The sequence below is a fragment of the Gymnoscopelus microlampas genome, assembly GCF_963454915.1.
Source record: "Gymnoscopelus microlampas genome assembly, chromosome: 8".
Classification (NCBI taxonomy): domain Eukaryota; kingdom Metazoa; phylum Chordata; class Actinopteri; order Myctophiformes; family Myctophidae; genus Gymnoscopelus; species Gymnoscopelus microlampas.
The window spans coordinates 45,106,378-45,129,336 of record NC_139945.1 but is presented as its reverse complement, the minus strand read 5'-3'; the positions used below and the strand labels follow the sequence as shown (position 1 = coordinate 45,129,336).

At 42.9% G+C, this 22,959-nt stretch overlaps 1 protein-coding gene across 5 annotated transcripts in view; it reads right to left on the bottom strand.

Annotated features, from left to right (window-relative positions):
• Positions 1–22,959, bottom strand: part of LOC311049825 (neurobeachin-like) — a 302,517-nt gene that overhangs the window by 175,059 nt on the left and 104,499 nt on the right. For all 5 annotated transcript variants that reach the window (XM_084063694.1, XM_084063693.1, XM_084063690.1 and 2 more), the window contains exons 9-14: positions 19,122–19,319; positions 18,487–18,620; positions 16,122–16,230; positions 11,186–11,338; positions 8,378–8,546; positions 238–317 (exon numbers count right to left, since the gene is read on the bottom strand). In XM_084063694.1, the coding sequence (XP_083919820.1) occupies positions 238–317; positions 8,378–8,546; positions 11,186–11,338; positions 16,122–16,230; positions 18,487–18,620; positions 19,122–19,319 (843 nt within the window). The remainder of the gene's footprint in view (positions 1–237; positions 318–8,377; positions 8,547–11,185; positions 11,339–16,121; positions 16,231–18,486; positions 18,621–19,121; positions 19,320–22,959) is intronic.

The following is a 22,959-nucleotide window of genomic DNA, read 5'->3' as shown; positions in this document are numbered from 1 at the left end:
TATATATATATATATATATATATATATATATATATATATATATATATATATATATATATATATATATATATATATATATATATATATATATATATATATATATATATATATATATATATATATATATATATATATACACACACACAAAATCTACCTTGAAACTTCCACTGATGATGGTACATTTTCGAGCTATATTGCGATTAGGTAAAAGAAAAGTGAAATGTTCCAAAAAGTCACCTTCAGGATGAGTTGTTTGAGGAAAAGCAGCATGAACGCCCTCAGAGACAGGATCTCCTTTTGGGTGGGCCTCAATCCATCTGTGTTGGAGAGAGACAGACAGACAGACAGACAGAGCCAAAGACAGAGAGACAGGCAGGCAGAGAGAGAGTCAGAGAGATACTGTAGGCTGGCAGGCATACTGAGATGGATAATGCATCATAATAACAGGGCAATGGCTGTTGTCATGGTTACGATGGCACCAACGTAAAGTAGTTAGAATTAACAAGATCACAAGGTCAGGATGAGACAAGGATTACTGAAGGTAAACTCCTCATCAAAATCATTCATTCTATGTATGGTGTTTCCAAGAACAGTATGCAGTCCAGAGTTGTCTAGGCCAGTGATTCTAAACCTTATTAATTTCAAGGTCCCACAGTTTGATATGCATTAAGCCACAGGAATTTGAAAAGATGTTTATCTCTGGGACCCGGCCCAATCTACACAGTAAAATCCTGAGTATTCATTTGACTCTGAGAATATACAAATGTATTGTATCCAATTGTAGTTACAGATCCGTAATGGTCCATTTTGGCTCCTAATTATCAGTCATTTAGCTGGGGACCTCCTAGAACCCCCTCAATGATTGGAGAAAATTGGTATCCCGACCCGAAAATGTATTTTCATGTGTTCTGATATCATGTGTTAGGTATCCTGACATGGGGTCCTTGGACACCATGTTGAGAATCAGTGATGTAAACTGTACTGTGCATCTTCCATCTCGATTTCAAGATGTTCACACCTGCTAACATCACATCAAAGCGTCCTGGCTTCCATCAATGCAAAGTTATTTATGTCACTCAGAGACATAAATAAATAACAATTAGCTTCTCATCACACAGGGCACTCCATTGCTGTCACAGACCTCATTTAATGTCTGACAGGCCAAATGCTGTCATACTGTAGGTATACGTACATACAGTATGCTAGTATGACAAATAAAGATGAATTATCAAATATGGCATATTACAGAGGGCATTGACTAGCTGTCAGAGTGTATGAGATATTCTGCACTGGGCTCCTTTGTTGTCCTATACCAAAAACAATATTTGTGAGTCTGGCTAAGCGGGACTATCCAGGCACTGATAACCTCGAGCCCTTTCCTGGGCAGTACACATGTTCAACGGTTAACAGTCGCAGTGACATAATGAAGGTGGACATCTGACCGTCCTGCGGCTCCACAAGCCAATCAATGTAATCAATACAGCAGTTCCCTGCTGCCGCAATGTGGATACTAATTGCAGCAGACACTGATTAAGAGAGAGAGAGAGAGAGAGAGAGAGAGAGAGAGGGAGAAAATCCCAGTGCAGAGAGACAGAGAGCATGGTGGGGCTTATAACAATACTATTTCCATGAGTGCAGCGTCCAACATATTCACAACCAATTATGCTGAGCACAGTGCAAAATCATCTCCTAGAGTTAAATTTACACTCAGAATTTTGCCGTGCTCCACTGGTGTTTCTCATTCTCTGATTAGTTTGCTTCTTGTACCCCAAGGGCAGACAGAGAAAAATGAATGTCCACTGAATTAATGCAGACATTTTATTTTGATTGCCGTCAGTGATAAATACATTACACACTTATGTCATGTTTATTATCTATTTATTTTATTTGATATGGACATCACAATTACATTGGACGAAACCAGATGCATTGTGTACAGTGTATAGACCATATTCACACAGCGGCCATGTTTCTATGAAGTCAATGAAAGTAGCCACCCCGGGTGGCGGCACTTTCAATGTTAAATTCCAATATGGCCGCCGTGTGAATATGGTCTATAGCACGACTGCACGAGTGCTAATTTTCAACACCTGTCCACAGGAAGCTTTTCTAAGATAGAGTCAATCTAAAACCAAATCAAGTACAAATATACACACACACACACACACACACACACACACACACACACACACTTCAAAGTGTTTGTTGCATATTTCACACAAACCACACACACAGACTTCAAAGTCTGGAAAATGAAAATAAATGGAAATGAAAATAAATGGAGTTAGGAGGTTTTTTTGTTCATCATTGATAATAACAGCTGAATGGACCTCCAAGCTCAGTGGAGCCTGGAGTCAGCAAAACCAGCTAACTAAGCGTCAAAATGGAGTTAGCTGGTTCCTGCCGGACAGCAACGATTTATTTGATATCGTTGCTGTCCGGCAGGAACCAGCTAACTCCATTTTTCCGCTTTTGCATTTTTTCCCATAAATCAGGGCCATTGAATACCCTTTACGTCTGAGTGTTGATTAAAAAAATATTGAACCAATGAAAAGTATTAAAAAGTGCTTCTGACAAAACCAGCTAACTCCATTGGGTCATCAAACTTTCTGCTAAACCAGCTAAGTTCACCAAAGGGGGGTGGAGTTAGCTGGTTTAGCTGACTCAAGGCTCCACCCCCTTTTGAACTCAAACTTCATTGTGAGCGTGGAGGTCCATTCAGCTGTTCTGATCAATGATGAACAAAACCTCCTAAATCCACTTTTTTTTGTTTTTGTCATTTCCTGAAAAATGAACATTTTGGAGTTAGCTGGATGCTGCCGGACAGCAGAGATATATAGGTATTGATATATTGCATGACAAATGACAGATGACAAACAGGATGAAACGTTCACATCAGGCTGATTTCAGAACAGGCATCAGTAGTCTGAAGGTTAGAGAAGCAGGGTTGTGATCGCAAGGTCAGCCGTTTGCATCCCTTCAAAAATCTGGGCATGGAAATTGAAAAGAAATGCTCACGTAAATACTGCAGTCAGACTGCTGTATGTTATGAATGTTAATCAGCACAGTTTCCAACACAATTCTAGGTTTAAGAAAATCCTTTCTAGTTCCTCTCTGTATCAATGAGGGTTTCCCTTAGAATGGAAATAAAACTGAGGCAGCTACAAAGAACTGACCGTGGGTAATGGCCTATTATTCAGTAATAAATAGGCTCGGGGAGTGAGAGCGAGAGCCGAGAGTGGACAGAGAGCGAGAGAGCGAGAGAGAGCGAGAGAGCGAGAGAGAGAGAGAGTGTGTTAACCTGAGGGTTCATGTCAGGAACTGAGAGATGTTGAACAATGGTCATCTGTGTGAGTGTCGGCAGTGATTCTCTGCATAAGGGGATGATTCATGGCTTAACTTTGATAGCACTCTCTATCAGAACCTGGAGGGAAGAAACAAACCACTACACAACAGAATGAGCTGGAGGAGCTTCTGTTTTAAACATCTCCTCTTTGTTCCCATAATTGAACACTTCATTTTCTGCTTGCCACTCTACCTCTGTGTCTGTCTCTTTGTTTATCCATCTGTCACAATAGTGGGGGGAAACTGACCTGCCAAGGCAGGCAGAGACCCACTGTTGTCCACTGCAAGAGTTCCAATTGTACAGTTTAAAAAAAAATCATTATTCTGATATTATTAAAATCATTATCAACAATATATGTATACTTATGTGTGGCTCAACTGAAAACTGTGCTATTTTATGTAAGAAACAGATGGTTCACAAATGTCTATTACCATGCAACAGATCAGATCAAACATACTGCAGTGTGTGTGTGTGTGTGTGTGTGTGTGTGTGTGTGTGTGTGTGTGTGTGTGTGTGTGTGTGTGTGTGGACACATTTCCAAAATGTAGATTTTTTCAAAATACAATAGCCTATACGTTTGGCAGCGCCTACGCAGGAATGTGGAAAAGCTCTGAAGATAACAATCTTACTGTTATTGTTATTTACAAATTGTTTACAATAATGGGGTTAACAGGTGACGTAATTACAAACAATTAAAATTGAGCAAAAAACTACGTTGACATTTGAAATGTTTCTAAGATTTCGATGCTTCATGTATTTAAAGAGCTTTGACAGACATCTCCGCAATGGCAAATCTGGGTCTGTTAAAACCTCTAAGCACATTTTTCACGTCCACTGGAATCTTTTCATGGTGAGTGACGTCTACCAAAGCATGTCCTTCTGGAGCTAAGCCACAGTTTGGAATCTTAGTCGAGAAGAAAATTAAACACAACGCTCATACGCCTACCTGTGCCAGCGCAAATGCTCTCCATAGGTCACCGTCCCATATGCCAGACACCATCCATTAATGTTTACAAATTCATCAGTCATTTAAACAATCATGCCATAAATGTTCAGGTAATTTGTGATGGCAGCCTTTCCAGGTCGCATGGAGCAGCGTACGGTCACGTCTCCAGGGCGCACAGCTGGGACGGTGTCATTTCCTCAGTGATGGGTTAAATTATTATTCAAAAAGTATACCAATCATGATGAACATTTTGGTGTAATTCACGTACTAGGTGATCTCTCCTGTACTCCTGTACTAGGTGATCTCTCTTGTGCCCTGGTGTGGCACGTACTCCTGTACATGCCACACCAGGGAAAGTGTCAGTACATTATTCTGGATTGTGGGGTTCCCTTTGGGTAAAATGATTGATATAATGGGGTGCCATTGGATGTTCCGATGCCGCCAGAGAGTCGTGGACAGTACAGTTCCAACTGGGAGCTGCATGCATTACGGTAATTGTCTCTGTCGAAGGCCGGGGACTAATGTTTTCACCCCTTCAGTGTGTGTGTGTGTGTGTGTGTGTGTGTGTGTGTGTGTGTGTGTGTGTGTGTGTGTGTGTGTGTGTGTGTGTGTGTGTGTGTGTGTGTGTGTGTGTGCAGCTAATCTCACATTGGCCGTCCGATCAGACTGAAAAGAAAAGATTAAGCTCTAGGCGTCCAGGTGGTGCAGGGGTAATTGAAGTACCTGCCAAGGAGACTGGAGTTTGATTGCTCCACGGTGCCTCCGGCTTGGCCGGGCGCTCCAATGAGCACAAATGGCCATGTTTGTGGGTGGTTTCCATGAAGTAAATTACTTCTAGCAGCCACAGAACTTCAAACAACATTTTGAGGGCTGCACATTGTTACACTTGGCCAATACCTACCTACAGTAGCGTAATGTATTCTCCAAATTCCACACAGGCACTAATGAAATATCACGTCAGCACACTGAGACTCCCAAGTAATCCAATTGTGATCTTAAACAGACGGCATGGATGTGACGTTCCTGATGCGGGTGTTTCAGCAATATTCTGCTGACATAATGTGCAAGATTGACTAATGACAGCGATACAAACAAAATTATTCCATGTCTCCCTCCCTTTGTTTGGATAACAGCATTATACTGTATAAGGTGCATAGACTGGTATAACAGGGTGTGCCAGCTTCCTTGCTCATATTTCGGGAGGTGTAGTTCCAGACTCTATGTAGCATTCGGAGATTGTTGAATAGTTGTCTGGCTACGGGAGACTATGTACCCCCCAACTCCGTCACCTCCATACCCCCCCACCCCCACAACTCCCCAAACACCAGTCCATACCCCCCAATCACCATTACCATAACCTCCACCCCCTTACCCCCCAACTCCAATGCCTCCGTAACCCCCACTCCCATAACCCCCAACCGCCTTGTTCGGCAGAATATAATATAGTTATAGTAATAAAATTAGCATAAATCATAATTAACGCTGATATGACTGTCCTTGAAAAATAATATTAACATGTTTTTTTCTGGCATAACTGGTGGTACACCATTGTAGTTAATGCAAATTTTTGCTAGGAGAAAACATTTCATCCAGTCTTTGTGCAGCACATCAGAGCAAACTGACTGTCCATGGTGTCTGTACCACATGAAAAGACCTCTCAGACCAGGGAAATGTACATTTCACAGAAGAAAAATGAAGGGAAAGAAAGGAAACGACAGTTCAAGGGCACTTTCACTTCCAACACAGCCTGCTTGGTGATGTGCTGCAGTTTTATAGAGTGGAGATGGCAGTCATATTTCTAGCCTAGGTTTTAGAGCTCCAGCGCCCACAACGAGCACCCTGCTGGGGGGGTATTGATGTGGGGCGTTTGCCTCAATGTCATCTACAGTGATGGCCACAGTCCCCCCAGACGAGAGGCAACCTTTAAATCATTTTGAACAATCATTGAATACTTTCAACCTGGAGTCCCTATTTTGGAGTCCCTACTTTGGACATTTGCGCCCGGAAAAAAAGGGAGAAAAGGAAAAAAGCAGATCGACAAGCATTGCGATGTGACACATTGTGAGCTTGTAGATTGGCTATGTTTGTCTTCTGACTAAGTAAAAAAGGTATGTATATGTAATATGTAATTATTTTATATTATACAATATAATACATTATATCTCTGCTGTCCAGCACGAACCTGCTAACTCCAAAATGCTCATTGTTCAGGAAAATATAAGTTTTTCAGGAAATGAAGAAAACCATATATTTTTAAAACAAAGCAATACTGCCTCATCAAAGTTGGTATAGTGACTTTATATATTGTCAGATACTTGCATGTGTCATTATATTATCAACACTTTACCCAAATCCAGCACAAGAAGAGTTAGGAGTTTCAGACGAGCAGAAATCAAGCTGAAATGGAGTTAGGAGTCCGAACAACGATAGCTCCACTCGCTGCTGAGGGAGGTTTCAAAAGGGTACAAATTCCCAAAAGCTCACAATGCATCACAACGTGTGAATTAATGCCCTGATGCTTCATGACACTTATTATATAGGCCTACAATAATAAACAGGACTTTAAATATTACAATAACTTCTGCAAAGAGGTAGTAGAACCAGCGCGACAGAAATGCTATGAACTCCTTTCTTCTTGTCACATTGCTCTCCTCATTAAACACTTCATAGATTTTAGAAATATAATTACTTGTTTTCATAACATTAGCGTCAGCGCTAAGTTTGATAAACAGGCACACTGCATAGTTTTAACAGACTACGGGGAGAAAACCCTGCTGCTCCGTGTTCCTCCTCTCTGACTGCGCAGCCAGCACGCTCTGCCTGTGTTGTGCAAAGGCAGCAGCAGAGGAGAGGGAGGGAGTTGCGTGGTATTGACGGACAGTTTGAGGATCCAATGGAGTTGTTAGGTTTTGTCAGAGGCGCTTTTTAATACTTTTCATTGGTTCAACATTTTACACAGACGTAAAGGGTGTTCAATAGCATTGATTTATGAAAATAAAAAATAAAGCTGAAAATGGAGTTCGCTGGTTCGTCCTGGACACCGACGATATAGTATAATCGTCGCTGTCGGGCAGAAACCAGCCAACTCAAATGTTCAGCTTTTTTTTTCATAAATCAATGCTATTGAACACCCTTTACATCTGTAACATATTGAACCAATGAAAAGTATTAAAAAGCACTTCTGACAAAACCTCCTAACTCCATTGGATCATCAAACTGTCGACCAAACCAGCTAACTCCACCCCCTCTCCCCTGCGTGGCACACAGAGCAGCTGCAGACTCGAGGCGGAAGAAAACAAACTCTAACGAGGCAGTTTCCCCCCCCCGTAGTCTGTTAAAAGTAACTATGCAGTGTACCTGTTTATCAAACTTAGCACTGACGCTAATGTTATGAAAACAATTAATTATATTTCTAAAATCTATGTAGTGTTTTCTAAGGAGATCAATGTGACAAGAAATGAGTGAGTGAAGAAATGAATACTGTAGCATTTCTCTCGCTAGTTCTACTGAAACTGCAACTGTGAACCCCTCTTTGCAGAAGTTATTGTAATATTTAAAGTCCTACTTATTATTGTAGGCCTATATAAGCAGTGTCATGAAGCATCAGGGCTTTAATTCACCAGTTGTGATGCATTGTCAGCTGTTCCTATCAATGATGGACAAAACCTCCTAACTGGATTTGGGTAAAGTGGTGATAATATAATGACACATGCAAGTATCTGACAATATATAAAGTCACAATACCAACTTTGATGAGGCAGTATCGCTTTGTTTTAAAAATATAAGGTTTTCTTAATTTCCTGAAAAATGTATATTTTGGAGTTAGCTGGTTTCTTCTCCAACAGCAGAGATATACTGTATAAGCATGTATACATTACAGTATACATAGTGAAATCCTCAGCGTTAATTAGTGTAACTCTGAGAGTTCACTGAAGGGCAGATAAATAATTAAAATAAGACTGAGGTCATTTTATTGTGTACTGCATATCACAAAATAAATAAGCCTATTAAACCTAACATTAAATACAGCAAATTATTTTGAGGAATAAATAAATGTGCAGTTCCAAAACAGTAAATGTGCTTACCAAGGCCCTTTGGCATGATGCCACTGCTGTCAGCGGGGTTGATGGCCCAGTAGTAGTACTTGAGTGTATGCATGAGCTGCAGCACTGTGCCCACTCGACGGATGGTACTGTAGATGGTTGCTGTTCCAATGAACTCTGCAGAGAGGTACGTGTATAGAGAGAGCTGCACCTAGAGTGGGCGCATGCACGCACACACACGCACACGCGCACACACGCACACGCACACACACACACACACACACACACACACACACACACACACACACACACACACACACACATTAACTTCTGCAGCCTTAACAGGACACAGTAATAATGTAAAATCTACATTATACCTTTTGAAACTACACTGTTTAATGCAGGGATGGGTGCACTTCCATTGACCTCCCTCTTTACGCAGTTTCATACATAATAGTCAAGCTTTTCTACTGTTAAGTGCTGATTAGCAGGTTTTCTGGAATTAGCAACAGGTCATTCCTGCCTCAGTCACGACAACAGAAGCCTTTTGCCATTCATCCGGAATAAAAATGTGAGGCGCTGTGAATGTCAGCCAAACCGCTAGGATGTGAGCATGACTGGGTATGCCATATTGTGGACGATAACACAATTTCCATGAGAATGGGTCTGAGGCAGAATTCAATGGCAAAATCGATTCCCTTCAGTGCAATGTGGGTACAAAAGGCCAAGATCAGACGGACCATCTAATTAAAACCCATCTCAGCGGATGTCTTTTTGAATGCTCCCGGCTTTTAAAATGACTGCTCTATGAGTGCAGTGCTTTTTAGAGAATATGGACATTGACTTGGAGATAACCTAAGGAAGGAGTTCCCAAACTTTTCCATGCCAAGGACCCCCAAAATGTATGCAAGCTCAGAACTTGTGTCTCATCGTTAAGCATTGTGAGCATGTAGAACAGCTATTTTTAAAAAGTGATATGGGACATTTTTACTGTATTTTGAAACATTTTGAAATGATAATAATGACATTCCCAAAATCTGATGGCAGGTTGAAAGTGGTTAAACTGGCACAATAATCGTCTGAGCTGCATTTGATTTAAAAAATTGGCCCCCACTTGTGTCTCTCTCTTTCTTTCTCCTCCTCTCTTACCCTCAATATGTGCTCCATTTTGGAGATCTGCCACAGGGCAGCCTCCAGAGAGACATTTCTGTATTTATTTTGTCATTTATTTATTCATGGCCCCACCAGCAGCATCACTAAAGCAAATGTATTCGCCACGCAAACTAAGCTTCTTTGATATTCCTCATCTACTTTCATGGATCATTGTAAAAAAAGTTAATAAACTAGAACAAATGCTCCTCGGAGCACAGGTCTCCGCCAGGTCAGGTAGGTTATTGTGGCCTCCTGTCGGCGCTATAATAGGCTAATGTGAAAAGGGTGCCATTTCTTCTTAGGCCTTGCACGGCAATCGGACACCGCATTGATGATTAGAGTCATTTTGTTCAGAAAATGTGTTTTGCTAGATTAGACCTGCTGGTGGCGCTATAACAGGCAAATGTTAAAAGGATGGAATATGAAACATCTGAAAGACCAGTTTCATTTAATGACTATAGAGATACTGTGTACCGATTTGCGTGATGTTTGGACAAAATCTGTAGGAATACTGTGAAAAAAATGTGTTTTGCAAGAAGCGGCCTCCTGGTGGCACTATAACAGGGCCATGTGAAAAAATTGGGGCAGAGGTTCTGAATTGGCATCCAGGGAGTGTGTGTGCACAGTTTCACTGCGATCAAGCTAACGGTGCGGGAGATTAGCTGTCCACAGACGGACAGACGGACGGACAGACGGTAAAACATACTCTCGCCATGCCGACAAAAATACATATATTTGCCATGAAATAATACATGTGAGAAAATATGCAGCACAATGCCTGTATGTACTGTACTGTATGTACCGTATGCATGGCACTCTACGGTAGTACTGGCTGTACTATATCAGAATCAGAGTAGGAATACCCCAAAAAATGTTTGGGTATGTGTCACTGTCACTTGCTTATACGTGAAATTTGTTTCCCGCACTGCCATTTACCCATCCTAACTGTTAGGAGCAGTGGGCGCTACTAATACAGCGCCCAGGAAGCAGTTTGACTTTGACACATAGACTGGGCAGACAGGGGGGTGAAGGGATGTCCTTGTTTAAGTCACATTACATCTTGTGAAAATATACTTATTTGAGTAGTCAGGCAACATAAGCTATTGGAGGCCAAAAATTATAAGATTTGCAATTATTCCTGCATTGCAGATTTTGTTTATAGATCTTGCACCTCGTTAGGACTTAATATTTTGATTAATATCTTGTAGTCAGCTTATTGCTACTCTCAACCACCTCGTTTTGCAATGCCCCAAGCATGTCAAAGAGGACAAAGTTCTGTCAGCTGATCTTGAGTTCAAAACTTCTGATTGCTTACAGCCAGTATACTCAAAAACCATGTGTTCTATTGCTTCAATTTGCTTAGGTAGAGCAATATCTCCAGAACGACTGAAACAACAGTTTCATGGAGTCTTTAACCACATGAACCCTACAGTAGCCTCCCTATTATGGAGCAAACATTCGGCAAAAATAGCAGATCTACCAGATCACAATGGTAGCGGTAAATAGCAGTCTGAAAAGTCTTGCATGAAACTAATTTCTAGTACTACTATTGTCTATTGAAACCTTTGTGTTGGCTCAAACATTTCCCCCCCTCTATCATCTCCATAATTGTGCATCTGCAATCTGCCTCACACTCATATGAAAAGACACCTGGTCGTGAATCCTATCTGGCCTCGGAGCAAAGGTGGCTGAGCTCACCTTTGCAGGGGTGTGGATCCAGATGGCAGCGTTGAACAGGATGTGGTCACACAGCTGCTTGAGCAGTGGAGCCCCATGTGTCAGGCCATCCAGATACTTGCCGAAGGTCAGGAACTGCTCCAACACCGCCCTAGAGATGTGTGCACGCGATGACTGCAGGAACGAGCACAGCAATGTCATCACGCCAGACCAGAGGAAAATCCTTAAATGGACCGGTAAGGATTTTATTGTGCACTGATATGGATTGTATCATGCAGATTAAGTATGTAGCATTTAGATATTGTTATTGGATTGTCTCTACATGAGGTCATGTATGTCGCACCAACATGAATCCAAGCGGCCCCATTCTTGGGTGAACATTCAGCAAAAATAGCAGATCTACTGTAGTATAGAACCTTGCAGCTCATACCTTGGTTTAACACACATACTGTGTATGTAGATTGTGACAAATAAATCTCTTGAATCTTTGAATCTTTTGGCCACTAAATACAGTTCTCTTATTACGGGGCCAGGCTTCCAGCATGGACCCGTATTGTTATTCTGATTATTCCGTTTCTTCTTCTGCCACTTTTGGCAGTTCTGGCTGAACCGTGCAGTCGCTTTTTATGAAACTCGGCCATATGATAGATGGTCATGAAAAACGATCAAGAAATAATTCTCACAATCTTTCGTCAAAAGGTGGCGCTATAGCACTCAATTGAAAAATGCCAACTTTGAACAGGTACAACTCATGCCCTGTTTCACCTACAGCCATGAAACTTCGATGCACACATGCGTCTCCTCATGCTGAACAACTTTCACACTCTGACTTTTGACCTCTGACCTTTAGATCTCCCACCATTTTGAATTATATGAAAAACAGTTAAAACCTATCTCCTCCTGGGATTTTTGAGTAATCTGCACGAAACTTTTTACACATGAACTTTGGACCTATGCCAAAAAACGTTTGCAAAATATTTTCCATAAGTGAAAAAATGAAGCTTTAATCTTTAATGAGCCAATGAATATTGCAGGTTTATGACAATTATTCATCTGCCCCTAACACATACATGCAGACTTACCATTCTTTGAAACTTTGCAGAAATGTAAAGGGCCATTCCAAATATCACTGAAACCAATCTTACTCCAATTGGTCAAACGGGGGCGCTATAGCAATTTTTTGAAAATGCAAACTTTAAACAGGCAAAAGTCATGCCTCGTTTGGCCGACAGCCATTAGACCTGCTTACACATGTGCCTTGACTAATGAGGAACACATCTATCACGTTGACCAGTAAGCACCGCCCTTAGATTGTCCGCAATCTTGAGCAGTTTGAAAAACACTTAAACCCAGGATTTTTCAGCTATTTGCGTGAAACTGTATCATCTGTGTGATCTCCTTTCACAGGTTTTTGTCTGTTGGTGGCTTCTCGCTTAAATGTGTGCCCCACAACCTGAAGGTCACCAGTTCAAGCCTCACTTGGTGCAGACTTCATCTAAGTTGCATTTCACACAACATGACTATCAATGAATACATCTGCAATTGTTAAAGATAACATGAAATACTTAATTGAGTGTTTTTTACATACAGCTGATCTACAATCTCACAACTTTTCAGATAGCAATGAGAGTATGTTTTTTCAATGTATAACATACTTCATTGTGAAAATAGCCGATGTACAATCTGACAACTTTTAATGGTTTGTGAGCTTGTAGATCGGCTACTTTCACTAGTTTTGGTTCTGAGGAGATGTACAATTTCTTCATTGGTAAATGGTTTGTGAACGAGTGATCTTTGTGTTAGTGAAACAGGGGCTTGGGTCATGACAGAAGGCAAGAGTTTGTGATCCTCAACAGACAATATCAGCCTGGACAAAGATATAGCACTATAGGTAGTGTTGCAGCTACCTAAGAGTGCCTCACGATCGCAAGGTTGCCGGTTCAAGCCTCACTTGATGCAGACTCATTTAAGTTGAATTGCAAAAAACATGACTCAATCTATTCCGTTTCCATGGCTCTCTCTCTCTCTTCAATCTATTCCGTTTCTATCTTCAATCTATTCCGTTTCCATGTCTCTGTCTCTTCAATCTATTCCGTTTCTATCTTCAATCTATTCCGTTTCCATGTCTCTCTCTCTCTCTGTCTCTTCAATCTACTCTCTCTCTCTCTCTCTCTCTGAGGGTCGGCCATAGCTGAGTGGTTAGTGAGCCCGCCTAGGGAGCCAGAGGCTCTGGTTGACCCAGGTACGATTCCAGGCCAGGTCAGCAAATGTGTCGACGAAATGAAATTTGTCCCTGAGCAAGACTCTTAACCCCTAATTGCTCACAGGCCCTCATTGGAAACAAGACCGCAAGGACTTTCATGAACAGACCTGTTAAAGGAATTATCATTTCTCTTTCTCTCTCCTGGCCCCGTATTATCGCTGCTTGCAGCTATATTTACTTATGATATTCATGTCACATATCTCTGCTGTCGGACAGAAACCAGCTATGTCCAAAATATTAACTTTTCAGGAAATGAAAAAAATAAAAGTTTTCAGAACAACACAATACTGCCACATCAAAGTTGCTATGGTGACTTTATACATTATATTCAGGGGTGCATATAACTTTTTAGGTCTAGTACTCAGAAGAGCACCTGGAGATGTGACTTGGTGCGCACCAAATAAATGGTCCCCCCCCCGTTTTGTCAACGAGGGGGGGGGGGGGGGGGGGGGGGATTCAGCACGGTGCAGTTTTGTCAAGGGGGTGGGGGGTGGGGGGGTGCTGCGCGAGAAAAAAGGACCCTCTGCTTCCAAATTCCGCAGTTTTTTTTTCTCACGCCGTTTGGTGAACCCCCCCAAGGTTGGTGCCTTGTGCTGCGCTGCTTTTATCCGCCAGATTGGGACGTTCACGGCATATTTGGCACCATTACGGTGCGCTCATCATCGGTGACGAGTGCCTCTAACAGCCGCTGCTGGCTGCGGGCAGCGAGCTGCGAGTCGGTGTGAAGTCGCAGCACTCGCTGCGAGGCAACACTCACTGCGAGGCAACATTCACACAATCACGTGCAGCATGCGTCCCCTCCCCCTGGGCCTACTGGCTGTACATGGGGCCGACGCGTGCTTTAGCGTGATTGTGTGAGTGTGGCTTCAGGAAGTAAATTCCTAGCCTCGATCTCCAGGCTTTTATTTTTTAGTTTTGCTAAAAAATAAAAGCTTGGAAATTCCTGTCCCAGCTGTTGGTACGGAAAAGCGCCTCGCGTCGTCTGATCAGTTATGTGCACCCCTGTTTATATTATCACAATTTTACCCAAATACAGCTCAAGTGAAGTAGAAGGAAGGTTTTCTTTACCATTAATGTGGAAAACTAAAATGGAGTTAGGAGGAGGATTAGTCAGAAGCGCTTTTTAACACTTTTCATTGGTTCAATATTTGAAAAACCCACACACAGACATAAAGGGTGTTCAAAAGCCCTGATTTATAAAAAAAAATCAAAAGTTGAAAAATGGAGATAGCTGGTTTCTGCCCGACAGCGACGATATCATTATGTATCACCATACCGGCACAAATTTCTAGTGTAGGCTAAAGTATATTTTGTATGTTGATGATAAAGTGATCAACCAAGATGAATAAAGATCAACCTACTGTATCCCCATGTATTCAAAACAGAATAGAAAAATACAGTAGGTTGACGGCTCATTGTGGAGGATGGTAGGGTAGTAAGTGGCTTTGCAATAAGACAGACTTTCAGCATGACGAGAACTGTTATCAGTTTTGTCTGGCACCTGCTTCCTTTCCAGGTGGGTGGGGCAGTCAGGGCAGTGAGAGAGGGATACATGGAGAGACAGCGAATGGAAGGTGTGTCCTAAACAGCCCAGAAACAGATGGCGCGATACAGGGCGTGGTGGTGAAGTGTGAAACCTGGCAGCGGGATGGATACGAGGAAAAACTGTCAGCTCTCAGGTGCCGACTCTGCCTAGCTGTTAGTTAACAGCAGCTGATGCCAACAGGCAGGCAAGTCAGCGAGTGACACAGAGAAGTCATTTCTCATACTCTGCAAAAGAGTGCAGTCTGGGGAGGCCGGCACGATGTACATCACACACAGGGAAAAAAATAAAGGTTGATGGAGAAAGAGAAAGAAGCCAAACAGAAAGGAGAAAAGGCCTTGAGGTGCTCTGTCCCTCTGGGTCCTTTTATTTCACTGACACATTCAGAGCTCAGGTCTCTGCTGCTAGTGATGGAAGATCAGAACGTGTTGACAGGAGTTGGGAGAGTGCACTGCACAGCCTAGATAGTGAGCGGCAACAGCAGCTTCAAGTGAGATCAAAGGGCTTCCCCGATTTGTCAAAAAACTTTTGGCTAACTTAGCTACTGTCGTAGCAAAACATAGTACACTCTTTGTCATCCCACACTGAGAATCAATTATGTGTTAAAAATGTTCAAAGTACTGATCAAAGACTTAGTAAATGGTGATGATGTTGAATCTACTTATTCCCAGACTATGGGAATGAGAAAAGGGGGAGTAAAACAGACTTTGAGGAATGTTAGTTTTTTTGGAATGCAAAGTTCTGGAGAAAATATGACACACTATTACAATTGAATAGCAGCTAGAAAAGTGGAAAGATATCCTGACAAGAAAAGTGTGCACCTCGCAGTGCACATATCCACCAGGATGGCTTTCCCAGGGCTGTGTAAGTCGTGTTTTAAAAATGACCTACGGCTCAACAATTATAGGCAAAAACTTAAAGTGGCCTGGTATAGCGCTACCACGAGGCCAATAAAAACAAATTGGGGGTGGAGTGTCTTCCTTGGCCTACTGAGTGTGCATGCAAAGTTTGCAGCCGATTGGTCGAGCGGTATCCAAGATTAGCTGCGCAAAGACAGGCAACACTAGCACGGACACGGGCAGGGGCGAAAACATAATCTCCGCCTCCCGGCCTGGCTTTGATAAATATCACAGTGGAAAACTCTACTGTACCTTCTCCAGTAGGTATCCGATCACCAGAAAGCCCTTCCCTCCCAGCATCTGCTCCTGCATGGCCACAGAGCTCTTGAGCAACTCAACCAGGAAGGCCAGGAGAGTGGCACTGTGAAAGAAGATCGCATAAACACTCACACAACAGTCTAAAATACCTATCTATTCACAGGAACTATTCCTTTGTGGACAAATACTGTACTAGTCAGGTGGTTGAAGGACCAGTTCTATAAATGGCATCAGCAGCATCACAGGGAGACAATTTGGGAGAGACAGAGAGAATGAGAGAGAGAGAGAGAGGGAGAGAGAGAGAGAGAAGATAAATCAAGGTCATTTTCAAAGGATGTCAGCAATCAGCTGGGAATTGTGGCTCATCACTTTGATCCCGCGTCAAGTGAGAGCAAATGGCCTGCTTGCTTTCTCGAGGGGGGTGGGGGTAAGTTGGGGGTGTCCACTGACTGCATAGAGGGCAGTCTGTGTCTTTGTTGCGGGGCCCCCTTGGTCGACAGCTTTGGCTGAGTGACAGCGGTGCTAGCTCACTCTCCTTAATCGGCTTTCCCTCACATCCTCTAGTGGGCTCCACTTCAACGCCTCTGTGCTTCAAAGGACACAATCACTGCGCAGCAGACTTGCCCATAGACACGTGTGCACAAAAACACACACACACACACACACACACACACACACACACACACACACACACACACACACACACACACACACACACACACACACACACACACACACACACACACACACACACGCACGGTCTCTCTCGCTCACTAACTAATGCTTACACATCCCACAGTAACCTGGCCAATAATGAGTCAAGGACAAACACTGTGACAATCTTCACATTCTCTGCTTGATCCTGGTCCTGTCCACCTACCCCCCCCCCCCCCCCCCCCCCCCCCCCCCCCACACACACACACACACACACACACACACACACACACACACACACACACACACACACACACACACACACACACACACACACACACACACACACACACACACACACACACACGTAAGCTTGAAGTGGTGGTAGACCAGGTTGGAGAAGAGGATTGAGAGGTTGAGAGGTGCAGGGCAGACAAGACGGTCATATTTTTGACATAATTTTTCAGGTGCAGGACAGGTGCCAGGCAGACAAGGCAGATATATTAAGTTCACAGTAAGAGTGCCTGGGCTGGGATTTCTCAACTCAGTGGGTTGAGGCTTTCACAGTACTTAGTCTGAAATGCACAGCAATGACAGGACAGCAGTGTGGAGACACATTTTGAGGGAGAGAACAAATGAAACCACTAGAGAAAGTGCAAGTAGAACCAAAATGACAATAACAGAGACAGACAGAGAGAGAGAAATCTATAGATAGAGCTCTGACCATCAGGCTTGGCTATAAGCTATGTGGTCTAAACAGCTTGCATGTACCCAGACGTGCTGCTGTTGCAGAGTTAATACAGGATTAGAGTGGAGCTCTCTGATCGCACGCCGGCCACAGTGGGGGACCTTTGGGCAAGCTAACTGAGTATCCAGTAAAATATTCAGCGTCAATTTGTCAAATTCACCCATGAAGTTCCATTTGGGATGCAGATGACATTGCTCTAGTCTCGGACACAGCAGAGAAAGGAACTACTACTAGCAATAGAAATGTAGTGCAGGAAGATCGGCCTCAAGCTCAATGCCAAGAAAACAAAAGTAATGGCACAGTGCTCGAGGTAGTCGAGGACTTCAAATACCTTGGTACCTGCTTCGACGGAAGTTCTGGAGGGAACTTGCCTGGAATGCCTTGCATGCATGCCTCAAGAGGCGGCTGTTCGTGGCTACAGTGGAGTCAGTACTGCTGTACAGGGCAGAGACATGGACGCACACAGTACAGCAAGAAAAGGCCTGGATGGCGTCTGCACAAGAATGCTCCAAATGTACTGTGTGGACGGACGACATCAGAAACATGGACCTCTATGGGGGTCTCCCACAGGTCAGAGAAGGATGAGGCTAGGAGGCGAGGAGGGGAAAGAGGCGCACCAGCTACAGTACGTAGACACACTGCGGTGTGACAGTGGAGCTAACAACACTACAGAGCTCAGGTCCCTGATGCTACTGTAGGTGTTGGCTAGTCTGCATTCTGCATTCTCACATCGCATCGCATCCATTTGGGAAAGATCCACAGTGTTTAATGGACCATACTGGGTTAACCACATGCCAATTGCCTACTCACCACTTCGGACATACTGTATTGTACATACAGATCATTTTGCTGTTGATTGATGTACAATACATGATGTTTCACTATCTGATGGACAGAGGTCTGTAAGTGAAGCCGTTTCAATATCTGGTGGACAAAGGGTCTGACTGTTGGACTCACCACACAGTAGTCTCCATCTGGCTGTCGTTCAACTGACGGTGGTCCAGCTGGGCAAAGAGGGGAAAGAGCACCTGGATGCCACCAATAGAGTGAATGGCACTGTGAATGGAATGAGTCACGGTGGCTTTCACATCCTGTTGGTGGGACATGATAAATAAGCACGCAGGCATACACACACACACACACACACACACACACACCCACACCCACACACACAGTTAAATTAAGTTAAATTAATACACTGATTATTGTTGAATAATAATGGTTCTGAATGATGTTCCACAGAATTCAGCATTTGCATGTCTATGTTAATGAGTTCAATACCTCAGACGTGCATATCATGACTGTTGGGGGGGCCTTGTATCTCCATGAATTTTATTTTGTTTTAATAGATCGATGCTATTGGTCACACTTTACATATCTCTGTAGGTTTTACAAATAATTTTGCCTATAATGACAAGCCCAAAATAGAGACACCAGGTTAAACTTGTTAACAAATTAAGTATTATAATTTGTCACACATCTCACAACTGAATTTAATCCATTCGAACAGGGTTTTTTTAAAATGTTTTTTGAAATACAATGTTTCCACCCAACAGCGACGATATCCTGTGCCTTTGGGTAAGGTGACTGACCTGTAGCATAAGGGCATGAGGTGAGTGTACAAAGATGGAGGCGTTTTCCTTGGGCGAGGACTCCAAGCAGAGCTGGGCGTCAGTGGCCTTGGCATTATAGGTGAAGGCGATGGAGTTAGCCAGTTTGCTGTCATACAGTACTTGCTTATGGTGCTCCGCTAAGTGGATATCACTCTCTGACTTAAATTTAAATGTGCTCTGTAGTAGGGGAGAGGGGGGGAGGGAGGGGGGGGGGGGAGAGAGAGAGAGAGAGAGAGAGAGTGAAAGCATGGCCTTTTGTTCATTTGTCCAGCTAACTTCCAAATCATTGCAGGCCAGAAGTATTCTCACAGTGCTATTGGTTTCTACGGTATAAAAGACAGAAAATGAATCTCTGTACAGTTGTAAGCCGAGTAGTGAATTTTATTTGCATCATTTTATTGATTTGCTTCAGGCAAGCTAAAGTATAACAGTTTGATAACAATTTTGATTTCAATCTCTACAGAGCATAGTTTAATACAGCATGGTGAAGTATAGTAGAACTAGAAAAAGTGCTCCTCAGAGCACAGGTCTCCGCCAGGTCAGGTAGGTGATTGTGGGCCAGCAATGTTCGGAATTCGCCGGAAGGAATATGAAAAGTCGGACAGATCCGTCTTGATCACATGACTATAGAGATACTGTGTACCAATTTGCGTAATGTTTCCAAAATCTGTAGGAGTAATATAAAAAAAATAGTTCTGCAAAAATCTGCCTCCTGGTGGCGCTATAACAGGACAATGTGAAAAGAGTGGCATTTCTTCCTAGGCCTAGTGGGAATGTGAATAATAATGCCCAGTAGAGAATAATCTCTACTGGGCATAGTGAACTGCAGTAGAATAATCTCTACTGGGCATAGTGAACTACAGTAGAATAATCTCTACTGGGCATAGTGAACTGCAGTAGAATAATCTCTACTGGGCATAGTGAACTACAGTAGAATAATCTCTACTGGGTTTAGTGAACTGCAGTAGAATAATCTCTACTGGGCATTGTGAACTGCAGTAGAATAATCTCTACTGGGCATAGTGAACTACAGTAGAATAATCTCTACTGGGCATAGTGAACTACAGTAGAATAATCTCTACTGGGCATAGTGAACTGCAGTAGAATAATCTCTACTGGGCATAGTGAACTGCAGTAGAATAATCTCTACTGGGTTTAGTGAACTGCAGTAGAATAATCTCTACTAGGCATAGTGAACTGCAGTAGAATAATCTCTACTGGGCATAGTGAACTGCAGTAGAATAATCTCTACTGGGCATAGTGAACTACTGTACAGTAGAATAATCTCTGCTTCTTCGAGAATGTAGGTCCTTGCCCTGCTGTGAGCGTGCACAAGAAATATGATACAGCATTACGCACAATTAGCTGCCGACAGATACACACACTGACACACCCACACACACAGGGATGAGAACATTATTTCCGGGTGGAGATACTGTAATGATGGTCTCTAACTTGAGACATGCATATAAGCATATAGCGTACATTGCATGTATTATTATTATTATTCATACAAAAACATTAGAGCACACTTTGCCTATATTCCTCCAGTACAGACCAAGACCGTGTTCAACTCTAACAGCAGGGTGACTCTGTGGCTACATGCGGTCTGAGCCTGCCCCCAAACTCCTTCTTATTGCAGCATGGTCACTGACCTGAAAAAGTACAGCCTAACATAATGACTTTAACCTAAGGGAAGCATTTGGTTTTATGGCCAGAGGTAGAAATGTGAGTGTGGGAAATGCATCATCACCAACCTTTGTGTGTTCAAGCTACCAAGCTGAGAAAAACATGAGCGCCCGCAGTGTGTTTTTAGTTTCTTTTGATTTAATAGCTTCAACCACCCAATGTTAATGTATTAATGTTACTTGATCAAAAAGTCAGAAATGCTGAAAAACAAACAAGTGCTTTTAAAAGCACTCTCCGGTAATAGTAACATTTCTTTTTTTAAGGGTGGTGGTGTGGGCAGCCATATTAATGTGATGTCAAATACTTCCGAGTTGTGAACTGGGGTTTAAGAAAACATGCCCGAAATCCCAATGAAAAATGTCCCCACTTCCTAAGTGGGGAATCCTGAATTCCAAGGGTTAGTGTATGCACCCAACCAACCATCCACCTGTGCGTGCGTGCGTGCGTGCATGCGTCATTAATCTCTAGTTAATAGTACATGCAGGTGCTGCTGTTATTGAGCTTGTCTTGTTTTGGTATACTCTTTTAAATTTAAGTCAAAATTAATGAATGAAACTAGAGCTATTGGGCTGGTTTAATGAAGTGTTACTCTATTGACAGCTCACTGCTATTCACAGTCTAAGAGGGCATGCACATTTATCCGTCAGCCTGACGACAATTTAAGTGCTACAGCTACCTAGTGCAGAATGAGGATGACTGGACCTTAACACGTATTGTACGGTACAGGACCTCAACAAGTGCAGTACAGGACTTCAACATACAGTACTAGACCTCAACACGGATGATACGGGACCTAAACACATACAGTAACAGTACAGAACCTCAGACCGTACAGTACTGGAACGCAGTACCTCAGTCGCACGATATAAACCCAACGGAAATGACTGAGCTCAATGCCAACTGCTGTAAACTTTACCACCTGCTGGTGCCACACATCAATACAATCTAATGCCTATGCTATAGTATAGAGCGCCGAAGTCCTGGCGTCACTGCCACTAGAGGGCGCAGTCCCCCTGGGTTGTGGCTTTATTTTTTGTGTTGAAATCCCCATTGGGGAATCTTAGATCGCCTCATATAAGAACAGTGTTCGAAAAATAAACACAGAATGACCAAATACACTATGCTAGACTAACATAGTGTGTTCAGTCACAGCCCTATAGCAGATAGAGTACAGTCAAATACTTCCCTGTGCTGTGAAACACGGGATTAACAAACCAGATGATACCAGACAGATATTTTGTCTACCGGTAGCCCCGGCTTCTTTGTATGACAACTTTCCTCACCCTTTGAGGTTAGATTTGAATGTCAGAGAAAAAAGAGTTCCATGCAGTCAACTATATAACTTGTAGCCTCGATCTCCAGGCTTTTATTTTCTTTCGCGTTTTGCTCAAAAAGAAAGCCTGGACCAAGCTGTTGACATTCCTGGCATAGGAAGTGGGAGTCAACCTTTCATTTCCCCAACCAACCAGAGTGCAGTGGGCGCCGCTCCAAATGCTGTGACGTCAGGGCTCTCAATGCTGCACATTGGGGGGGAGGAGGGGCACGGAGCAGGGCGGGGGCGGGCGCACAGATCGGTGAACCAATGGGAGCCCCCGGCTGTTTTCTCCGGAGATTTTGAATCCGCCCCTCTATGACAGATATCAGACGCACTGGGACAGGCTATATAACTTCACTCACTGGCAGTAGTCCAGATAGATCCAGGCTAATCATTTCACATAACAGTGTTATCAAAGTAGCCCCAGGAACATAAGATTGCAGTAATAAGTATGAAAGATTTTAAGCTATAAATCATATTGTGTAGTTGTACTAGTAACCTTAGGCAAGGGTAATCTGATGTGGACTGGCTGACACATGAATAGTAATAGAAAGTCACACTTGTGCAAAGAATAAACAATACAACTCTGATATTATTCAGTTTCCTACTACATATCTGAAAACATTAGGGTATCTGACTGTCCCAAAAGTCATATGCTTAACCCCAGCTAAAATGCACAACTGCTTAACTTTTTCCCCCCTACGTCCATGTGTTAAGCAGTTATTTGGACAAACGTACATACCGTATGTATTCACAATTATTCAATGCAAGCCTCGCCTATATTCAGGCTGACACATTCATAATCATAGATTT